Source organism: Corvus cornix, chromosome 26, assembly GCF_000738735.6.
Source record: "Corvus cornix cornix isolate S_Up_H32 chromosome 26, ASM73873v5, whole genome shotgun sequence".
NCBI classification, from domain to species: Eukaryota; Metazoa; Chordata; class Aves; order Passeriformes; family Corvidae; genus Corvus; species Corvus cornix.
Genome location: NC_046354.1, coordinates 4,031,256 through 4,054,303, shown reverse-complemented (window position 1 = coordinate 4,054,303; position 23,048 = coordinate 4,031,256). Strand labels below are relative to the sequence as shown.

At 44.8% G+C, this 23,048-nt stretch overlaps 1 protein-coding gene across 2 annotated transcripts; it reads left to right on the top strand.

Annotated features, from left to right (window-relative positions):
* The first annotated feature begins 1,142 nt into the window (after window positions 1–1,142).
* On the top strand, window positions 1,143–21,911 carry CSDE1 (cold shock domain containing E1). Of its 2 annotated transcripts, XM_039565152.1 has the most exons (20): window positions 1,143–1,247; window positions 4,659–5,095; window positions 8,285–8,483; window positions 9,150–9,259; window positions 9,598–9,690; window positions 10,203–10,300; window positions 10,448–10,529; window positions 10,862–10,990; window positions 11,160–11,285; window positions 12,009–12,221; window positions 13,845–13,985; window positions 14,072–14,230; window positions 14,795–14,902; window positions 15,704–15,879; window positions 16,274–16,386; window positions 17,021–17,140; window positions 17,347–17,525; window positions 18,477–18,640; window positions 19,739–19,871; window positions 20,513–21,911. In XM_039565152.1, the coding sequence occupies exons 3-20, from the start codon at window positions 8,285–8,287 to the stop codon at window positions 20,558–20,560; spliced, it is 2,391 nt and encodes a 796-aa protein (XP_039421086.1). In that variant the 5' UTR covers window positions 1,143–1,247; window positions 4,659–5,095; the 3' UTR covers window positions 20,561–21,911. The 2 variants fall into 2 exon arrangements, with proteins under 2 accessions (XP_039421086.1, XP_039421087.1); XM_039565153.1 differs by lacking the exon at window positions 9,598–9,690 and having other exon boundaries at window positions 20,513–20,719.
* The last annotated feature ends 1,137 nt before the right edge of the window (window positions 21,912–23,048 follow it).

Sequence of the window (23,048 nt, the reverse complement as noted above, 5' to 3'; positions counted from 1 at the left end):
CTGAAATACTACAATGACTAAAATGTTGAATTTTCTCTTTTAAATTAACATCATCTGGAATGCCTGTGATGAATTTTTATCTTCACTCTCTCAGTGTAGGGTAACATCTCTCCAATTGGGCCCTTGCTGCGCAGCCAGAAAAAAACCAGAAACTAAATAGCAGTTGCTTTGATTGAGTTTATTGTTAATTAGTAGCAGGTGAGAATTGGCAAGGGAAGTTCAAGTATGTTCACAGAATACCCCAAGTTGGAAGGGACCCACAAAGATCATAAAGTCCAACCCCTGGCCCTGCACAGACACCCCAACAATCCCACCCTGGGCATCCCTGGCAGCGCTGTCCAAATGCTCCTGGAGCTCTGGCAGCCTCAGGGCAGTGCCCATTCCTTGGGGAGCCTGGGCAGTGCCCAGCATCCTCTGAGAACCTTTCCCTGATACTCAACCTAAACTCCCCTGGCACAGCTCCACGTTCCATTTGCTCCTCTCCTATTCTGGATCTGTAACTGGAATCTGTGACTGTAAATGGCCCGTCGTACATGGTTCCTGAGGGCTGCTGGGCATTTTCAGAGCTTGCTCCACTCGTGTTGGAAACTGGACTGGAGCTTCAGGACTGGAAGTGCTCTGCCTTCTCCTCGGAGTCCAGACACAAAGCGTCTCCCCCGAGCGTTCAGCTCAGTGGCAGCTTCAGCGAGCGCAAGGCTCGTGTCCCTCCCTCGAGCTCTGCCTGCCCAGCACCGAGGTGTCCCCTCAGGGCGCAGCTTCCTGAGGGCCTGGAGCGTGCCCGCTGCGCCGTCCCGGCCCGAGCTCTCCCTCCCTCAGCCGAGGTTCTCTCTCTCCCCTTCAGCCGGGGCTCTCCCTCTCCCCTCAGCCGTCTCAGTCTCTCCTCTCCCGGGATTTTCTGTCTCCCCTCAGCCGGGGCTCTGTGCCATCAGCCGGGATTCTCTTTCCCCTCACTGGGTTTCTCTCCCCTCATTGAAGTTCTCTCTCTCTTCCCCGCCGCGTTTTGCGTCTCCCCTCAGCCATTTCTCCCTCCCCGGGCCGCAAGGGGGCGCTGCCGCCCGCACAGCCCCCCCATCCCCGTCGGCGCGTGCCCGCGAGCGCCACCGGCCGGGCTCCTGGCGCGCACGCGCGGCCCCGCCCCTTCCCCCCCCGTCCGCGGGCGGCTCTCGCGAGAGCGCCGTGATTTCTCTCCTACGTGCCGTGCCGTGCTGCTCATGGCGGCGCTGGAGCGGGGGCGCTGAGCTGTTGGGGTGAGTGCGGGCCGGGCGCCGCCGCCACCCTCGCCCGCCCCGGCGGGCTCCGGGCGCCGCGGGGCCCGCGCCCGCGCATCTCCGTCCGCACCGGGGCAGCGCGCCGGGAGCCCCGCCGGGGTTGCGCGCGGGGTTGGGGGGGTGGGGGGGGTGGTTGGGGGGTGCGGCCTACTAGGCCGGCGGAGCGGGGATGGAGCGGCGGCCGCGGGGCGCCGGGTGCGCGCTGCGCTCGGCGGGGCTCTGACGGCCGCGGCGCTGAGGCCGCGCTGGGACCGGCCGTCCCGGGAGCCGCCGGCGCTTGTGGGCCGCGCCGGGAGGGGGCGGCGCCGTGGGGGCTCTGGGCCCCGGCGGGCGGCGGGGCCGTGCGGGCGGAGGGGCGGCGGCGGCTCCCGGCGTGCCGCGCGCGGCCCCGCCCGGCGCAGCGCGGCCGCGGCCCTTTGTGTGCGGGGAGCGGCCGCCATCGCCCCCCTTTGTGTGCGGGGCGGGTGCTCCCCCCGGCCCGTCCTGCCCGCACGGCCCTGGCGCTGTCACCGGCCTGAGCCGCCCGCCCCCGCGCACGGCGGCCCCGCTGGCGGCGGCCCCGGCGCCGCCCCTCGCTCCGCCGCCTCCATCTTGGTGCAGCGCAGCGAGCGGGGCCTCTGGAGGGACCGGGCCTGGGTGGCTCCGTCGGTCCGGGCCCGGTTCTCTGCTGTCAGCACCGATACCCAGCGTGGGGCTCGTCCCCGCACCACACACATCCCTTAAAAAACCTGGGTTTTTGTTTTAAGGACTTTCTTGGTTTTATTCTCCACACATTCTTTACATATGTCCTTGGCACTTCTTTAATTCTTTTTTCCCCATGTACATATTTTTTTCTGGCGTGGAAAGGACTTCACTTCTATGGTGGTGGCTGGTCTTATAGCTGTCACGTGTTGGCTGGGGTGCCCAGGAGCCAGTGTTCAGTGCTGCTTTCCAATATCCATCTGAAAAGAGATGGAGGAGCCTGATCTCCACGGATCTGTGTTGTGTGTGCACACTGAAAAGACAAAGTTTTATTTTTATTAAATTGTACCTTGGTCACGTCATGGAGGGCTGTTTCTAGAAGCACATGCTCTGACCCACAGAATGCAGGTCCTTGCAGTTGCCTCTTTATGTGAAGAAAATGGGAAGCAGAACAATGCTGTCATCGGGCAGGTTCCATGTGGGGCTCTGTAGGTGCTTCCTGGCTGTGAACAGCTTCATGTGACTTGCTGTCATTTAGCAGAATCTGCACATGAAAGGCCTCAAGACCAGGGCCCAGCTCTTCCCTGCCTTTGCATTAAACCTTTCAGCTCTAAATACCCAAATGCTGAAGGCAGTGAGACTTGGGGGCTGGGCAGCTGCTCAGGGTGTTTACCATTTGGAGGAGTATTTATAGTAGCTGAATTAAAAAGTAAAGAATTTGAGGCAGATGAGCACAGTGAGATATCTTTTTCTTTTTGCTTGAGTTATGCTTGCTTGATAAGCAATTTTTAAAAAATAACTTAAGTGTAGTAAACCCATCTTGTTATCAAATCAGACTGGGTTTTAATTGAAAGGTTTATACCTTTACTCCATGACTGATAAAATTAGCTTTAGTCATACTTGATCAGATGAGGTGTTTTGATCATTAAATGAAAAAGTGATGTATTTTATGGCCAGAAAAATTATAAGTGTAATATGATACAAGTCACATCTCTAGGAGAGCTCTAATAATATCAGTCTAATTAAATGAGAGAGAAGTACACAAGTAAGAAGATTCCAAGTGTGTCTGTGCAGTTCCTGGGATGCAATGTGCTCCTTTGAGAGCTGAAATGCTGCCCGAAAATAACACTGTCCTGAAAGAGATTGTGGTAACTGTTGCCCAAATGTAGTGCTGAGGTGAGGGAAAAGTAGCGATACTGTTATCTTTGCAATAGCTTTGTGTCTTCTGATTTATAGTTTAGAATTGAATCTTTCAGTGCAAACGTTTCACACCAGGTTTGAACAGCCCTCACTCACTTTATTTAGTCTATTCCACCTGTGTGTAATGGTCTGACAGGAAAACTCATTTCGGCTGGAAGTTCTGAGTGGTGGCTGAAGGAGATGCTTCAGCTGGGGGAGATCACTGAAATACAAACTTCTGTAAAACTGGTGATGAGTTTTGCACATTTGGGGTTTGGGCTTCTTGCAGTAGCTGGCTTCACTCGGCATTTTCACTGGGGTGAGGGTGAGAGTTTGAAGTGTCTTTGCATTCAGGTTTCAGTCACTTAAATTGATTCTTTCAAGTTACCAGAGGGAATTCAAAGGTCAGTGTAAGTTGTGAAATTCAGTTTTCCTGCTGCACTAGAGAAATATGCTTTGTCCGTATTTTTTCTCTTTTGGTGTGGGACTTGTGGAATGATTTGGGGAAGAGTTGTGCTCTGATGCTTCATACCTTTAGATTACTGCAGAACCTGCCAGTGTATCTGTGGGGTCAGAGCTGTGCTGCTTCTCAGCGGCTTTTGTCCACAAAAATATCCTCCTTTTTTTCATCTATCTACTGAGTAAGCAACAAACTCAAAACTTGATTTCTTTTCAAGGAAGGCTTCTATTTCTGTAAGGTTTTGTTTTGTGTGGTAGGTGGCAGTTTGCTGAAGCTGCTTTTCTCATGAAAAGACAAAGTGGCACTGGGAAGCTTTAGGACAGAATTAATTGCTAACTAATTACTGATGCAGAAAGGTTTCTCCCTGGTGTTAGCTACACAAATATCATAATATGTAATCAACATTTTACAAAAACCGTTTCAGAAGTCCAGAGAATGGCTCTGTGTTAATTTTACATGCAGTGTCTGTACAATAATTGAGAAGTTTGTTAATTTTTATACAATTCTAAATGTGCTTCAGGTATCACTGGTCCTTAACTTAACCTTTGGAACATAAACAACCAGGAAATTTTAATTCCCATGTATATATACAGTCTGTTGTTCCTCTGAGGATCTGTGCAAGCACTTACATAAGTTATGGCATGATTTGATTAATAAGCACCCATGTAAAGTTATTGATAGGAGGACTAAGGCTTGCTAATTGGTCAAATACTAATGATCAAAATGAAGTAATGGTACACACTGGGACCTTTCCTGAGATGCCTAAGCATGTCTGAAGAGTTCAAAATTGGAAGTACCATCTCAGTGGCTTGGAGGTAGTCTTTTGGAAAACAAAACTGGAAATGGGAATGCCAAACAAGTCTGTAAAACAGCTTTTCCTAACATGGATTAAACCTACTGTATTAAGGTAGAGGAAATGCACCTGTTATTGGTAAGACCTACAATTGATCTATAAGGGCGTTTGGAACTAGATGGTCTTTAAAGTCCCTTGCAAACGAATCCATTGTGTGATTTGATGAGAATTTCCTTTAAAGTGATACTTAGTGTATGTGTGTTTTTCCTTTCTCCAGTATGAAGTGGAACAGAACAGAATTTACCACCTGAAACTGCTGCTTCAAGTTCAGATCAGGAAAAGAATCTAAGTATACCACATCGTAACAACAACTCAAGACCAAAGAAGAGGCAACTTACACTGAAGAAGATACAAGGCTTGATCTGAAACAAGAAGTTTGTGCCTACTCAACAGCTTCAAAAGAGCACGTCCCGACGCTGCTATAGTAGTCTTTGTTTTCTCCAGTGCTGTAGTGAAACTGCCCAGGGCAGCAGCACTTGTATTCTCTAGAGCTTGATAGATCACCTTCTTTTGCTATCTTTTTCTTTCTCTTTTGTCTCTCTTCCTTTTGTTCCCTTTTTTAAATAATAGCAGTCTTCATCCTTAGAAACTTGTGCTGAAACAGAAGAATCGGCAAATACTACTGAAAGTGCAATATTTGAATATCACTGCGAGGTTGGTGCACGTGGTGGAGAAAGAGTTATATGTGTATTTTTAAACTTGGTTCTTACTAAGTTTTTAACAGAAGGGGGTGGGTTGGATTAGTTTTTTTTAATAGTTCTTGATAATAAATTCATTTAATAAGGAAGCCCTGGCACAAGTTGCCCAGAGCAGCTGTGGCTGCCCCATCCCTGGAAGTGTCCAAGGCCAGGCTGGACAGGGTTTGGAGCAACCTGGGACAGTGGAAGGTGTCCCTGCCCGTGACAGGGGTGGGACTGGATGAGCTTTAAGGTCCCTTCCAACCCAAACCATTCAGTGGTTCCATGACTCTTTGTTGTTATGTTCATGTAGTAGTAGTATGGTGAATTTGTAGTACTTGCAATATGGTTCTATTTAACAATATTTATAACCCTCAAGAGCTGATTACTCGTGTTTCTCCTAGTAACAGTAGGTTTGTGGTTCCAATCCCTTTAATCTTACAGCACAGGTATTCTTTTTCTTCCTCTTGAGTATTTGTTGGTGAGGTTAATAGTTCATATTCCTGTTATAAGATGTAAGAATTTGATAATTAGCTGGTACAGCTGCTGATATATGAAGTATCTTTGCACAACAAATTTTAGTGCCACCTGAGGAATCTTTGAACTGAGGTTGTCAGGCTTTGGAGGATTGATGAGTTCTCTGTGCTGTGCTGCTAATGCTCCTTTAAACTCAGACTGTTCAAATGATGTCATGCAGTTGTAGTCTGAGCAGGAGGTGAAGCACTGTGGCTTTCTAACCCTAAGAGAGGCTATTCTGAGCTAAATTTTAAGTTAGATTTTTGTCATTTCCTCTCTCTGATGTACCTTTAGCTCATGGTTGAGGCAGAATGTCTGTTTGTTGCTTCCCTTGCATTGGAGGTGAAGTGATCATCTGGTGACTCACAAAAGCCTTTGGCAGGTTCATTCCAGCTTTCAGAGTGGGTTAATGCTCTGGCCTGTAATTCTCCTGGGATAAGGTATAATAACATACCATTTTCCCTTCCCCCAGTCACCCTACTTGCAGGACCAGTTTATTTTTGAAAAGTATTTCAAACTCTAGGATGGCTTAAAACTCTTCAGCTGTTGTGTTCCCACAAGGACATTTTCTTGTGTGGAATGTCTTGGGGTTGCCTTCCTCAAAAGATGAGGGTTCTTATCTTGGACTGATGCTGACAGGAACTAGTCAGTAAATCTTAGCAGCTTTATCAAGTGCTTTTTGTTAGATACTCAGAGAAAATGTGTCCCTTAAACATAATCCAGTGCATAATAAAGATGTGACTGCTGTGGCTTTTGTCCTTTGAACAGTTTAGGCCGGACAGGAGGGGAAAGAGATCTTTGCTGGGGCAAGTTACCCCAGAAATGTGGTGGAACCTCTGTCCATGGAGGTTTCCAGGACTCAGCTGGACAAAGCCATGGCTGCCTTTGTTGGCAAGAGGCCTTTGAGGAGCAGAAGGATGGGCTGGAGTTCTCTGTGCATCTCTGATGGGGTCATGTTTCTGATTAATTATTTTCTGACATGTCAGTATTTCATGACTTACATATGTTAAGGGTATTGATTTATGCCACTTAACTGCAGGCTGGTAGGATAAGAATAAGAGGGCAGCACTGATTAAAATTAAGAGATTGTTACTAATTTTTAATGGAAAGAAAAGTGAGATGTAGAGCAAGGAAATAAGCAGTGCATGTTAAAGAAATGATATCGCAGCAGATTTAGCAGTTCACTGAATTCTTACAGCCTTGGGTGGTAACACTATACTGTGGAAGTGCTGACCAGTGCTGTGGGATGGAGACCATTACGCAGTGTCCTGGGATCCTTTTGGCCCCTCATATCACTCCCCCACCTTCTGTTATTTGTGTTTTTCTTCATCTACATCTACCCCACGTGGGTCTGAACCAGAAGGGGGGAGAAGACCTCATCCTCTTGGAGGCCAAAACTCTGTCAATCTTTGCTTTGTGTGCTTGTTTCCAATTTATTTTTTTAATGTCAGTCTCAAAGACCAAAGATTTCTGCCCAAGAACCTCACAGCAGGTGTTTTTTGGTGCTCTTTGATCACTTCTAAACTGACTTTCAAACAGCAGAATAAGAATGCTGTGCCTTCTAATACATTGAGTAACTCACTGTGTTAGAGTGAGAAACATGACCCTTTTACAAGTTGCTCAGGTGTCTTTTATCTCAACTAAACACATTGCTGAGTAATTTTTAATCTCTCTGCTTGTTGCAGCAAGAAAGCAGAGAACAGATACGGTCTCACTCTGTTTCCAGATTAAATACTCGGGAAACGAACAAATAATTCTGTATATTTTAAGATGCATATTGACTGTTTGGAGGGAGGAGGGTTGCTTCAGCTGTCTGTCTTGAACTGCAGTGTTTAGTGGGGTGTAATACATTTCATCTGATTTAATTGCTAACCTGTAAGTCCAAGTGCCCTGCTTTAAAAATGAGATTCGTACATCAAAAAGCCCGTGAGTTTGTAAAGGGATTGGGAATGTTCCAAGAGTGAATCTGACTTGAAAAGAAAAAAACACCCCATAAAAGATGATGTTTTAATAGATGTCAGTTAATTTAGCAGGTCATTACACCTTCAGTTTAATGCTATTTTCAAATTTTGTGTATCTTTCTAGCACTTGAGCTTCTATGCCACAGGAATGTTAGTTTAATTCTGGTTATTAATTCCATAACTATGCAAAACTGTATAATTACTTAATACCGTTTTTAAGTATGAAAGACTGAACACACAAACTAGGGAGAAACTATGCAGGGATTTGAACCTAATTGTGTTGATTCAGAACTGTTGTATTTTCCTAATCACCTGTTTAATTTGGAAGAGCAGATACTTCAGATATTTTCAGGCTCTGGTATGAACCAGTGAATGTGGGAGTACTTTGAGGTGTAATACTTGAAAAATGCCAGTAGTCTGTTTTCTTCTAAGCAAGCTTTGTTTTGCTGTTACAGTTCTGGCTTGTTTTACAAATATGTTGCCTGCGTAAATTTTAAGGCTTGCTGTGTTAAAAAAGCTCAACTGTTTTAGTGGTTTTACCCTATTTTAAGAACAGAGTAAAACTTAAAACACATTTTAAGAATGTGTCAGTAACTTACACAAGCTCTTTGTGTTACTGTGTTAAGGGGATGTGGAGGAAGGAAACTGATGTCAAATATTGATCTTTCCCTGTGCTTTCTGTGACCCAGATGAGCTTTGATCCAAACCTGCTCCACAACAATGGACACAACGGGTACCCCAATGGTACTTCGGCAGCGCTGCGCGAGACCGGGGTTATCGAGAAGCTGCTGACCTCGTACGGCTTCATCCAGTGCTCGGAACGGCAGGCCCGGCTCTTCTTCCACTGCTCCCAGTACAATGGCAACCTGCAGGAGCTCAAAGTAGGAGGTAACTGAGCTTTGGGACCAACACCAGTCTCTTCCACTTGTCATAAAGCTTCTTATCTCGTGGCTGCTGCTTCTGGGGCTAAACTGACAGTGGATAATCCACCATTCCTGGTGGGAGCCCTTCCCAGTGCTTTGTGCAGCTTGTGGTACAAGCTGGTGTGGAAAAGGAAAAGGTGCAATGTTAGGTCAGACTTGTCTAGCTGAGATGGAGGCAAGTACTCGGACTGTGAGAGAATTTACCTCTTGTACTCCCTATTTCTTTGTTTAGAATTTGAGGATGGCCAAGTGTTTTTCAGCATGAGGAGGCTGCAACTTCATGCTGATAATTACCGTGAGAGTGAAGTTTCTAAACTGTTTAATGGCCTTTGTTGTGTTGTCTGAACTTCAGTGTGTGTAGTCTGCTGTATAGTGAGCAGGCCAGGGGGAGGGAATTACTGTGGAATTACACCAGAACAGTTCATTAGCAACAGGAGATAATAAGCAGAATAACCAGAAAATATTTGCAAATCATGTGTCCTTCCTTGATAACAAAAGCACCTAAGTTCTACTTGGTTGTGTTTGGCTGCAAGCAGTGAATTCTTAAACACAGCCATTTAGTGATTTTTGTAAAAAAACCCCAATCCCAAACAGGACTCTGACGACGTTGCAATGTTTGGTTGTCTTGCAGACGATGTTGAGTTTGAAGTGTCTTCTGATCGCCGAACTGGAAAACCCATTGCTATTAAATTGGTGAAGATAAAGCCAGAAATATTACCTGAAGAACGAATAAATGGACAAGTTAGTGCCTATTTTCTATACCTGCATCATTTCCATCCTTTACTCCAGCACAGAAAACTGGGTTCATTTAGCATGGATATTAACTACGTACAGTATAGTTACACTGAAATATATTTCAGTGTGTTCTGGTAAAAATTCAGAGGTTCAGTTTGAGCTCTTACTTGGCTCCAAACGCTTCTTAGAGCCAAGAGGTGTTCTGTGAGATTGAATAGTTGCAGTGTGGCATTCCCTGCTGAGTGTGTAGTAGAGGATACTGAGATTCATTTTGTGTTCAACAATGCCACTCCTGAAATGACTAGCAATGGAATTTTTTTTTTTTTTTTTTTTTTGACTGGTAGGTTGTGTGTGCTGTTCCTCACAATTTAGAGAGTAAATCTCCAGCTGCCCCGGGTCAAAGTCCAACAGGGAGTGTTTGCTACGAACGTAATGGGGTAAAGCTTGCGTATTTTACTTGAACTCTTCACTGATCCATCACTGTGGTCTATGAGAAAAAAAAAAACAACAAAAAAAGTGCAATTTAATGTAGACAATTGACACTGCACTGAACTGTGCGGTTTTTGGCCAAAAAAAAAAGCATGCTTTGGTAATTACTACAAAACATAATGTTATTTAGACAGTTTGCTTGCTTATATCTGTGGAGAACTTCCTAGAGCCAAATAGTTGTTCTCTTTTAAGCTTGATGAAGTTCATGTATCCTTATCTTGAACTTCTAAGGTTCAGGAATTGGCCTTAAGAGATGGCCATGTACAAAACCTTTCAACTTGAGCTGCTTGTTACAGACTCACCAAAACAGCACGATGGAAAAAGAATGTTTTGCATGCCATGTTTATTATTGTTTATTTTCTTGCTAAATTAGGCAGATATTGTTATTAAAATTGTGTTAATCTTTCTGTGAAAGAACTATTCTGCAAATAGAGTAATTTTAATTAATGTTAATTTACAGGAAGTATTTTACCTGACTTACACCCCAGAGGATGTTGAAGGAAATGTACAGCTGGAAACAGGAGATAAAATAAACTTTATAATTGATACAAATAAACAGTAAGTTGGTATTGCTTTTCTGGCTTCATATTTTGTTTTAGTAGTCAGGCAGAATTCATACCTATTCCAGTAACTATTCTGTGAAATACAGTCTTAATTTTTGTTTCAGTTTTGAGTTTACAGTTTGCTCTGTTTTTTTTCCTCTAGTACTGGTGCTGTAAGTGCTCGTAACATTATGCTATTAAAAAAGAAACAAGCCCGCTGTCAAGGAGTAGTCTGTGCCATGAAAGTAAGTGATTTTAAGTTTCATTTGAAAATGGAATGCTATTTTGAAGAGTGCTGTTCAAAGTAATATTTAAGTTGTTAAGAGCTGTGAACAGTTTGGGCTGTGGGTGTAAATTGTGTGAAACGGTTCAAAAGGCTCATCTTTGATACTGAGGCCCTTCTTGACAAAGAAAGTTCCATTGATTTCTGTTTATATATTGTGGCAGTCAGCTGTGTACACTTGGAAGTGCTGTACTGGGATTCTGAGTCTATTTTGCATTTAACAGAACCTGTTAAATGATTTACTGGTATGTTCCTATAATGGACAATTAAACACTTTTTTTTTTCTGTTCACAGGAAGCCTTTGGATTTATTGAGAGAGGTGATGTCGTGAAGGAGATATTCTTTCACTATAGTGAATTTAAAGGTGACCTAGAAACCTTACAGCCTGGTGATGATGTGGAGTTTACAATCAAAGACAGAAATGTAAGACGAAATCCAGTAAAACGGAAGCCAAGGTCCTGGGGCATAATTGCACAGCTCTCTGCTTTCTGCAGCTTTAAAAAAGGGGGGAGGAGTTTCATTGAGGTTCACTGGGAAATGTCTGTTACTTTCTGTCTTCTCTTTGGGTGTTTGACTAATTTTGTGCTCTTAGGGTAAAGAAGTTGCAACAGATGTTAGACTGCTGCCTCAAGGAACTGTCATTTTTGAAGATATCAGCATTGAACATTTTGAAGGAACTGTAACCAAAGTAATTCCAAAAGTACCCAGCAAAAACCAGGTGAATTTCAGTAGTTAATTAAATTTGTGCGATTCTGGTTTTATTGTAGTGCCTTCCAGAACAGTTATTGCCATTTCTCAGTACCTGTTTGCTGTGTAAGCATCATGTCAGAGTAAAGATTTACCCTTTTTTAAATTTTAAATCCAAAGAGGAAGAGTTAGGGTAGTGGTACATGATGGAGCGTGTGTTTTCTTTCATGTGTCAAATACTTGCTGTAAAATTTTGTGGAGTTAGGACATATCCTTAAAGCAAAAGAGTAGGGGAAAGGGGAAAAATATTTGCTAGGATAAGCCAGATCTGTGGATTCTTGTGAGCATTAACAGTTAATGAGGCTTTTGGGCTGTAATGTTGGGCTTGGAGAAGTGTTCATGAGCACTTCCATTAATGTTTTAGGTGAGTCTCTGTTGGTGTGGGAAGGTTTGGGGTGTTTTGAAGACTTAATAAGAAAGAACCTGCCTTTTAGAAGTGTTGTGAGTATGGTTATAAACTCTCTCTTGAAACAGAGAGAATTCCTTTGGCAGGACATGGGTGGGGCTTAAAAAACCCATTACCCAGCCAACAGCTCCAAAAGCCACCTTGCATTTGGCAAGTTCCAGATGAGGAGTGGTGGAAATGGAGCAGAGCCTGAGTCCAGCAGGATTTGGCAGAAGCACTTGTGCTGTTTGCAGCTGTGCTGAGCCTTGCCGGTGAACTCACCCTTCCCACTGGCTTTTCTGTCCCCAGAGCGATCCATTACCCGGCCGCATCAAAGTGGACTTTGTGATTCCTAAAGAGCTTCCCTTTGGAGACAAGGATACAAAATCCAAGGTGACCTTGCTGGAGAGTGACCACGTGCGATTCAACATTTCCACGGACAGGCGCGACAAACTGGAACGAGCCACCAACATTGAGGTTCTCCCCAACACTTTCCAGTTTACTAATGAAACTAGAGAAATGGCAAGTATCCATCTCTAACAATTTCTCATTCTTGATGGGAAATGAAAGTAAAACGTGGGGTGTTTTCTACAAGAGATACAAAAAGCACTTGTGTGTTCCATTGCCTGCTCTGAAATCCAGCTCTCAGATTTGCAGTGCAAACAACGTAGAAAATTCAGAATTAACGTTCTGCATCTTTGCCTTAGAAGAATAAAATCTCAACTATTTTTTAATATCTAAATGAAGTTATATTAGGAAATTAGACATTAACTGGCTTTCTTGGACGAGATTGCTGGCTGGTTATAGCAGACAGAAGTAATGTAGTCTTGAGCTGATTGTTTAAAATTCACATACTCAAGTCTAAACAGGTAAACACTCGTGTTCCTTAGGAAAACTGGAAGACCCTGGTTCAGGTAGTGAAAAGTGTAAATAATTGGAGGAGGCACTGTGAGCAGCTTTTGGATTTCAAATTTTTTGGCCAATCTCTGTCTGAGGGTCAGGCCAGGAGGATGGTAGAGAGCAGAGTTCTCTCAATACAAAAAACTCTGTGGATTACAGGGACTAAGATGGATGTGCTAATGAGTATTACAGAATATCTTTAATTCCCGTAACTTGGAATGTTGGTTCTGTTCCAACTAGACTGTATCTTTGCCTTCCTTTGCAATTTGGAGTTCAATTACAGTGTTGTCACATCAGTGTGCTGTGAATTAGGGACCCTTGGCTGTAAAAAAACCCTGAGTTTTGACTTCAACCTTTGAGATTTTGGGTTTCTCTCTTACAGACTTCTCGTATTTCTACTCTGGCTACACACATCTGCCTGCCTGAGTTGAGCTGTCACTGGGGTGACAAGTGTTGGCAGCTTCTAGGAAGGTTGGCTAGTTTGCTGGAGTTTGTGAAAGCTGTTTAAGAGAAGAATGTACCTTTGCACTGTCATTCAGATCCTCTAAGCTTGTCCTGAGACTTGCTAAACTCTGTAATAACTGGGTTGAAGGGAATATGTTAATGAATTAACATTCTTAATTCTGGCAGGATGCGGCACTAGGGTTTGGGTATATTCTGTTCATCATTCAGCATTCCATTTCTAGTGGTTATCAGCAAGGCCACTAAACTCCCGTGTAACATGGGAGTATGTTCCCATAACACACACCCAGCGGGTATGGGAGTCTTGTTTAACAGCTGCTTTATAATTCCTTCATTTGTGTCTGGAAATCAGATGGTTTTTCTCTTAAACTTCTGTCTGAGCACTGATTTTATTTCTTGTTTTTATAGGTAGTTGTATGTTTAGTGTGTGTTTGTATGATTTATGCACTCTATAGATGATACGGTGTTTGTAGAGCTGCCCCATTGTGTTCTCTGTGTAGTGGTACTGGCAGGTTCTTCAACTTCAGTCCTTGTTATAGTGGCTTAAATTAATATTCTCCACTCTTCATCATGAGTTAACTTCAGGAATGAGATGGGAAGAACTTGTCTGCATTTCAGGTTGACCGGGGCCGTGAGCGCCAGGGTTTACAAGGAAGGACGTTGTTTAAACCAAGTATTTTCCTAGGATTCAGGCCTTCCTGCCATCTCCTGACATGTGGAGCAGCTGCAGACAGATGTCACATACCAGGGATAAAACTGTAATTGTTGATTTGGCTGTTCCAGGGTGTGATTGCAGCAATGAGGGATGGCTTTGGCTTCATTAAGTGTGTGGACAGGGATGCTCGGATGTTCTTCCACTTCAGTGAGATCATGGATGGAAATCAGCTCCATATTTCTGATGAAGTAGAGTTCACCGTCGTTCCTGTAAGTGGGATTAATACTCTATAAAATCGCAGCTTTTAAAGAAATGATGCATGGTCTGTCTATAATGTGATGGATTTATTTTCCAGGATATGCTGTCTGCCCAAAGGAACCATGCCATAAGGATTAAAAAGCTTCCCAAGGGCACGGTTTCTTTCCACACCCAGTCAGAGCATCGTTTTGTGGGCACTATAGACAAAGAAGCCACTCCAGCCAAAGCCACTAGCCCAAATAAAGGCAAAGAGAAGGTAATGCTGCTCTTCTGCTTGTGAATATCTGTTCTGCATTCCTGCCATTACAGACTGAGGCTGCTTCCTTAAAATCTCTAATTCAGCTGGGTTTGAAGCACTGTTTATTCTGTATAGATGTGAACTACAGCTGATGAGAGCAGTCAGTGAAAACTCACTTCTCTGAACAAGATAATAAAAGTATTGTTAATAATCACTAATGATCCTACTGTTGCTGAGGGTAATTCCCAGGAACTTGATGGGGAGTCACTACGTAAGATTCTAGTTAGAATTATTTCAGATTAAGTTTCACAGGGAGGACCTCTTACTGTTTTATTATGCTGCTTTAAACAGTGCCAAAATACTTAAAAGTTCCAATAGATGCTTCCTGGAACTGGTGGTAATACTTCATTGCCTTTTAAAATACTGTCTGGCATCGTTTAAAGCTCCTTACCCAGAGTTTGGTTGTGTTTTTGAGCAGTTACTGTACAACCACTGAGACTCCAATGAGCAGTGCTTGAACTGTGTGTAGGAAACTGTTCATAGAGAGGCAGTGACTGCTGAATTCTGACCTCTTGTTTTCAGGAAGCTGAGGATGGAATAATTGTGTATGATGACTGTGGAGTAAAACTGACCATTCCTTACCAGGCCAAGGATGTGGAAGGATCTACTAATCCCCAGATAGGAGATAAGGCAAGATAATGAAGTGTACTATTGGGAAATACTATTCTGGGCATTGTGGGGTGTGAGCTTCTCTTTGCCTTGACTTGGAACAAATGGAGGACAAGGGATCTGTGTAATATTACCTAGAATATTGTGTTTAAATGGGTCAATCTTCTGTATGAGTAAAAAATACCCTCCAACCTGGTGATTTATAGATGCAAATAGTATCTTACTGTGTAAATGATGCTTTTTAAATAAAGAACTTTTATCACTAAGTGGACACTGCTTGTCAAGAGGAAACGAATCAAGCATAATAAGAGCATAGAGACTAAGATGGATATTGAAGAGGGAGAATATTCCCTCATGAGCATACTGGCCTAAGACACAATGGACAGGGAAAAAGCTTGGAGATCAGGAAGAGCAAGAAAACTCTCAGAAGCCATTCTAGTTACTGGTTATTGTTTCTAAAAACTGAAACAAAGAGTGAAGTGAGGCGCATCCCACTGTGGGCCACTGGTGAGCAGTGTAGGGAAAGGAGGTGATCCCCATGGACAGAACGATTCTCATGTTTAAGGGGTGAAAAGCTGAGTGCTGGAGGCTGGTTTGCCTTGCAGGTATCCCAGGTGTGATGCTGCTCCCTGGAATGTAGGAATGTCAATGGCTGACGTGGTAATGGGAAAGTAGTGACTAGGAAATGACTTTCCTGGAGAGCCCAGGTACTGCTGCAGAGCTACACAGCTTCAAAATTAGTTAGTTTGGGGGTCTTTTTGTTGGTGGTCATGGTTTTCTTTGCATTTTTCTATCTGGTATTGATTCACAACTCTTCACCAGGTTGAGTTCTGTGTGTGTGAAGTGAAGAGAACTGGGCTGCAGACGGCTGTTTCTGTCAGGATGCTGGGACGCAACTACAGCTCCAAGAGGCTCTTGGGATACGTGGCAGCCCTGAAAGATAACTTTGGGTTTATTGAAACAGCCAATCATGATAAGGAGATCTTCTTCCACTACAGGTGAATGGCAGTTTTATGTTTGATTGTGTGTCTGGGGGGAGTGGGAGGCTGTGGAGTTTTGTTGGGTTGAGTGTTAAACCCATTTGCACTTTACACACACACAGAATATATATATATTTATATATGCTTAGATATCTACAGTTTCATTTATCATCTCTGCTGGACTGGTTCAGGCTTTTCTGTTAGTCAGCAGTCCTGGTGTTCTGTGCCTCTGAATCCCAGGCCAAGAAATCCAGTTGTGTTATATATTTGAAATGCTTCACTTTCCTGAATGAGGATTCCTTGTAAAATGCTGAGGGATTTAAATAATTTCTGATAACTGATGTGGATGTTGGGTGAGCATCACTATTGTCTTGTAAATAAAGGAGAACTGTTTATCATTCTGTTCCTGCAGTGAATATTGTGGTGATATTGATAGCCTGGAACTTGGAGACACTGTGGAATACAGCTTGTCAAAAGGCAAAGGAAACAAAGTTAGTGCAGAGAAAGTGAACAAAACACATGCAGGTAAGGCTGTACCTGGTGTTTTCTGCCTACAGGGCTCTTGGCACATGCTGAAGGGTAAAGTTTGTTACTGATCCATTTACAATTGGAGCTGAGAGCAAGAAGATGCTCTTTGTGGGGTCCCTCATTGGTTTTGTGGAAGCTGCTGCCTGGGTTTCCAGAGACAAGCACAGACCAGCAGTTCTGTGCACAGTAGCAATTCTTTGGATCTTTAGTATCCTCTGCCCTCCTCGCTTGGGGGTTATAAGGAGAGGCTGAGTGGCAGAACTGGCCAGATCAGTACCTGTGCTACTTGTGCTGTACCTCACAGGGGAAAGGCTGCAGGAGGAGAGCAGATGGGGGAGGGTATTAAGGACTTGGGGGTGGGGGGAATGCATACTTTGATTATTGGATGATTAAAGAGAGTAGGGAATGCAGTGGAAAAGTGAAACACTTTGAAGCTTGAAAAGCAGATCATGACCTTAAGTTTCTTGAGGAAAATTTTTCTACTTCCATGTATGAAATGTCAGTGTGATTTTGATTCGGCGTCATGCAGTGCAAAATGTTGACTCCTGGTCAATCTGAATCACTTATTTAAATCAGTTTTAAAATAAACTATGATTAAAACATCCTGTTCTTCTACTCTGTCTCTTTTCAGTGAATGGTATCACTGAAGAAGCTGATCCAACTGTTTACTCTGGTAAAGTAATTCGTCCCTTGAGGAGTGTAGATCCCACACAGACAGAGTACCAGGGCATGATTGAAGTCATGGAGGATGGTAAGATTGGTTCCTCTTAAAATTAAGTGTTCCTTTCACAACTGCACAAGTTGAATTCACTGTAAATAGAGGTGTTGAAGGTTTTATTCACACTACAAACTGTATCCACACTGCTAAGCTGACTGTAAAAGCAGCATTTGTAATACTGGAAATCTGAAATCAGGTGGGAAAAGCCCCTCAGTTCTGTCTCATACTTTCCTCCCCAGGTGAGATGAAAGGAGAGGTCTATCCCTTTGGAATTGTTGGCATGGCCAACAAAGGTGACTGTCTGCAGAAGGGGGAGACAGTAAAGTTCCAGCTGTGTGTGCTGGGTCAGAACGGGCAGACGATGGCTGTGAACATCACCCCGTTCCGCAGGGCCACCGTGGAGTGTGTCAAGGACCAGGTGAGTGACCCTGTGAGCACCAGGGCTGTGGTGGTAGGAAGTAACTGCTCCAGCTGGCACAGAGCAACTGAGAACCACTTCAGCACTGGAATTTAGGGAGCTGTGCCCAAATGGATTGCTCTGGACTCCAGCTCTAGGGAACAGGTGTGTGTAACCCATGTGCTGCCTTATGCCAGGTTCTGGTGTGACTTGAGTAAAGGTGAGCTCAGAGCCTGGTTTGGTGCTGAATCATCAGAACTGCCAGGCAGCAGTTAATTCTGAAGATTTGGGTTTGAGATGTCCTAGAAAGTTCTGGTTTCTGCTGAACAGGATGTTAAAAAAGTGTTCAGAAAAACAAAACATGCACATGCTCTGCTTCTGGAAGAAGCTTCTTCACAGCACTAAGCAGTCGGTGATTACAGCCCACCTGAAAAGCAAAGGCTGATCTTCGTTGCATCTTGGCATGATTAAAAAGTTAAATGCTGCAATTGCTTTCTGTTTTTATAGATATTGTGCAGCACTAATCTCCAGTCATTTATGGAGAGGCTGGATGAGTATTCCTGGTTTATACATGAGTAGAATGGAAATAGAAGTAAATGGCTTCTTATCCCAGTGACAGGCCAGAAATGGAGTGGTTGCTGCTGTGGCTTCAGGGTGGAGTCTCAGAGCTTGGGGCACTGCTGTTGTCTGTTTAACACAGCTGCCAGGACTTGGGGCAGTTTTCAGAACTTGTTCTATAGACTTTAGGATTTAAATGTGACTTTACAATGCCAGGAAGAGTGCTTGGATTTCCAGAAGTGTTGTCTCCATACAGAATATTCTGATCACTGTAGAAGTTGCATTTTCACTTCTGTTAGGCACCACAGTTTTGGAGTTTTATTTGAAAGTAGTTAAACTGCAGTGATGAGTTAAGTTACTGCATCTGTCTGCATGCAGAGCAAATCAGTAACCTTGTGATGTGTTGCTTTTCAGTTTGGTTTCATTAACTATGAAGTTGGTGACAGCAAAAAGCTCTTCTTCCATGTCAAAGAAGTCCAGGATGGTGTGGAGCTCCAGGCTGGGGATGAAGTGGAGTTCTCTGTAATCCTGAACCAGCGCACAGGAAAATGCAGTGCCTGTAACGTGTGGCGTGTCTGGTGAGGCTTTGAGGTTGAAGGGGTTGACCCTGGCACAGTGTCTGCATCCCAGCAGAGCCCTGCAGGCTGTGTCTGCCTGAGCTGGATGTTCCTGGAACAGGAGCTCTGGATTCCAGCTGGCTCCAGGGAGAGCTGTACCTGAGAGTTCCCAGCTCCTAGACAGGATCCAGTGCAGGCAGTAGCAGCCCTCCAGCTCTTCCTAATTACAGATGGCTTGTTCTCTTTTTAATCTATTTTTAAACTCCCCCTTGTAGCAGGAATTTGGATACAGCCTTGCAAGTAGAAGTTAACGATAAGGAAACTGATGGTTTTCCTGTGTGGGTGCTGGCCTCTGGCCAACCCATTCCACAGTGCTGCCACCTGATTCTTGAAGAGCTGCTTTCATTTTTAAATAGAAAACTCATGTTGTTAGACACTCTTCTTTTTGGCATGGCATTTCGTACAAGTCATGGGTTTGGGGTATTCTTAACTGTTTATGCACTTGAAGAAAATAGCGTAATTTGTATTTTGTTTAAGCTTGAGATAGCACTTCAGCAGTAATAGAAAGCTGATGATTTTGTCTCAAAATTCTGTGTTCCCATCATCTTCAGAGATGTTAATGCTCTGCCATGACATACTGGCAACTTGCAAGCCTTTATTATTGCAGTTGAATCACAGAATCACAGAATGGGTTGGGTTGGAAAGGAACTTAAAAACCGTCTCGTTCTACCCTGCTATGGGCAGGAACACCTTGCACCATCTCACGTTGCTCCAAGCCCTGTCCGACCTGGCCCTGAACACTCCCAGGGATTGGCAGCCACAGCTTCTCGGGGCAATAGAAACGTAGGAAACACTAGTCAGGTGTGCATGAGAGTAAATACACCACCTTTGCTGCCTGAAGAACACCCTCTGGAGAGCACTAAGCTCCTGCTGTTGCAGAGTCCTGTGTGGAGAGTAAGGTTTGGGGCAGGGACAGGCTGTCAGCCAGCTCTGCTGTCACACAGTATCAATTCTGCAGTCTCTAACTGCTATACATGACTGTAGTCAAGGACTGCAAAAGCCTGGGGTGCCTTGCCCAGCTCGGGGAGGTGACAGTGCCCTGTGTGTGCTCTCTTGCAGCGAAGGCGCCAAGGCCGTGGCTGCTCCGCGTCCCGATAGACTCGTGAACCGTTTAAAGAGCATCAACCTGGACGATGCCAACGCCCCGCGGCTCACGGTGCTCCGCCAGCCCCGGGGCCCCGACAACTCAAAGGTACAGACACCCAGGGCAGCATCACTCACTGCAGGGGCTGCTTGGCTGGGGTAGCAACACTGCTGCCTCTGCTGGGGGCCTGAGCTGTTGGCTCCTGGGCTCTGCTTCTGTTCTGGAGTGGACTCCTGGCCTGCTGTGGGAGGGTGGATTGTTGTGCACAGTGCTGTGCCCTGTGTCAGTGATGTGTGCTGTGGTTTCAGAGGAGCACGCAGGAGAGAAGAAACCCCCTGCTGCCTGTGTTGGAGCCTTTCTGTCTTGATTTCTTGGCTGCTTTAGTTTGCTTTTCATTTATAAACGTCAGAGATAGCAAGTGAAATCCATTTACCCAGACATGGCTTTCACACAAAATTCTGCCACCTCTTGATAAAGCAGGAGGAGAGAAGTGTCTGGAATCTCTGAAGTGTTTTGGACTACAAGGAACACCCCACAGAACCTGTTTTGTTGCTGTCTGTGTTTCTGAAGACAAACATAACTAATTAGAAAGGTGCTGCTTGGATGGAACAGATCAGGCTCTGCCTCAAAGCCCAGTGGCAGTGCCTGGTTCACAGTTGGACGTGACGATCTTAAAGCCCTTTGGCAGTCTAAATGATTTCATGATTCTGTGGTGCTGGAGCTAAAAGTTTGTTCTGTTTTCCTTGCAGGGATTTGGTGCAGAGAGAAAGATCCGCCAGGCTGGTGTTATAGACTGATCCCAACCCCATGGCGACGTTGGGCCGCGCGGTGGGGCTGGCGAAGGGTACTGAATATCTCCCTGTTCATCCCTTCCTCCAAATTCTCAGAAGCTATTCCACCAGTTTTAACACCTTCTCATGTTATGTTTAAAATTAAATTTACAAAACCATTTTAAATTTCTGCACAGTTGCATTCTGGAGAACTTTAAGGTGGCGCCTTATAGTATCACATTTTAGAAGCTTGTTTTGAATGGTGCATTTAACGCAACTGGTAACTGCAATCTCCATTGCCTCTGTGAGTAAACATAGACAGCTCTGCTCGGGCAGACCTTGTGGAATTCTGCACTACAGTTATTATGCTTTATCCTTGTTTTTGGCCAAGGTTTATTATGCCTTAGTGCTCAGTTGCATTATCTTCCCTCCCGAGTGGAAGGGAAGACTCACTTCAGCTCACTCTGCTCAAATTCTGAGGACCATGTGAGGGTGGAATAAGTTCAGTTTATATCAGATCTCCACAAACATTCAGATACCATGAGTTGATGGCCAAATGTTACAGTGTTTTCCTAGTTCATTTAACTTGACTCCTTTAGCCAGTCCATAGAGCTCAGTGCAAGTCTCTCCCAGGGTCGGTGGATTTTGTAGTGTTCTGGAACAGACAGTGCAGAATTTCATAAGGCTGAGGTGTGCCATCAGTGTGGTAATTTAAATATATTTAAAACAATGCACAAATCTGCTGCTGCTTAGAACACTGCAGCTTCTAAACCCAGTTTCTTTTACTGATTTAAATTTAAAAAGAAAGAAGTTGTGCCTGAAGTGGATACATTTTTTTTGTTCTTTTTGCAGCCGGCACCCAGTGTACTGTAAGAGAATAAATACTTAGGCTTTCCATAGCTGTATTGAGACTTTCATCAAGGTGAATAGTTGATGTCTGTGTGCTTTTTTTTTTTTTGTTTTTTTTTTTTTTTTTTTGGGTTTTTGTTTTTTTGTTTTGTTTTGGGTTTTTTTTTTTCCCCTCCCCTGCCCCCCTCCCTCCATTTCCCCAGTCACACTTTATCAAGCAAGAAAACGGAATGATTGGTCTAAGTATTACTTTAACCAAAAAGATCAGGAGTTACTTTTTGGAATAGAGGGCAGTACTGTGGTTTGGATTTTTTTGGTTTTTTTTTTTATTTTGGTTAATTTCTTTTGTTTTGGTTTTTTTTTTTCCAGTTTGGTTTTTTTTTTCCATGTTACCTCTATTCTCAATTTAGGGTTTTCTTCTCTGGGAGATGCATTATCTTTGTAAAACAAAACATTGCTTTCTCCAATTTTTTTTCTGTTAATGGCAAAGAATGGAAATAGAATAAAGTTTTACTGATTTTGAAAAAAGCCTCGCTGTGCTCAGCCTCTTCTTTCCTCAGTGGGGGCTATGGTAGACTTGTGTTGTCCCCATCACGGGCTCGTGGCATCTCCCAATTCTCACACCACCCGAAGGGGTTTCTGTGTTTATTCCAGTTTGCACAAAGAAGGGAGCTTTCCCCAAAAGGCTCCCCATCATCAACACTTTACACTACTTATACATTATACCAAACACAGCAGCATTCCTTGATGACAAATTTCGTAACTTTTAATTAGTATCCAACCCCCTATTTAAGATTTCTCTCCCTTCCCGTCCAGGTGCAGTTCCTCTTCGTCTGAGGTTGGGGTCTGCAGTAGGGGGTCAGTGGTTGTGATCCCCACTGCTGGAATTAATTCCCTTTCTCCAGTTCCTGCTCCCTCCTGGTGCCTCTGAGCCACACAGCCCCTTCCTCTTGGGCTTGTGGTCTCTTACCCTTAAAAGATGAGCCAAGTGCACGATGCTCGCGATGCAGTTACTTACCCAGGACTGCCCAGCTGCAGCTACTCATTAACAACTTTTTTAAAAAGTACAAAGTGTGACTTAACCCCCTTTTCAAATCTCGAGGGGCTCGGTGTCATTCCCACTTTCAAAACCACAGGCTGTGGGTTCCGTGTCCTTCCCCCCTTTAGAGCCCCGTGGGTCGGAGTTGGTGTCGTTCCCCGTCTAAAGCCCCGGGCTGCGGGCTCGGTGCCGTTCCCCGCTCGGAGCCGCGGGCTCCGTGCCCTTCCCCCTTGTGAAAGCTCTGGGCTGCGGGACCAGCGCCGTTCCCCGTTTAAAGCCCCGTGGTTCGGGCTCGGTGCTGTTGCTGGTTCGGAACCGCCGTGTCCCGGCGTGTCCCGCCCGTGTCCATCCCGTTTCCCTCCCCTGTCCCGCCCGTGTCCCTCCGGTGTCCCGCCCGTGTCCATCCCTTGTCCCTCCGGTGTCCCGCCCGTGTCCATCCCGTGTCCATCCCTTGTCCCTCCGGTGTCCCGCCCGTGTCCATCCCGTGTTCCTCCCCCGTCCCGCCCGTGTCCCTCCCGTGTCCATCCCGTGTCCCTCCCGTGTCCCTCCGGTGTCCATCCCGTGTCCCTCCCCTGTCCCTCCCCTGTCCCTCCCGTGTCCCGCCCGTGTCCATCCCGTGTCCATCCC

What these genes read in the sequence shown, in the direction of transcription:
- CSDE1 (XM_039565152.1), top strand. Translation starts at nt 8,285, where the DNA reads ATGAGCTTTGATCCAAACCTGCTCCACAACAATGGACACAACGGGTAC. An exon ending in CTAATGAAACTAGAGAAATG is followed by an intron (nt 12,222 to 13,844) that starts GCAAGTATCCAT and finishes TGGCTGTTCCAG; the next exon opens with GGTGTGATTGCAGCAATGAG. An exon ending in TAGAGTTCACCGTCGTTCCT is followed by an intron (nt 13,986 to 14,071) that starts GTAAGTGGGATT and finishes TTTATTTTCCAG; the next exon opens with GATATGCTGTCTGCCCAAAG.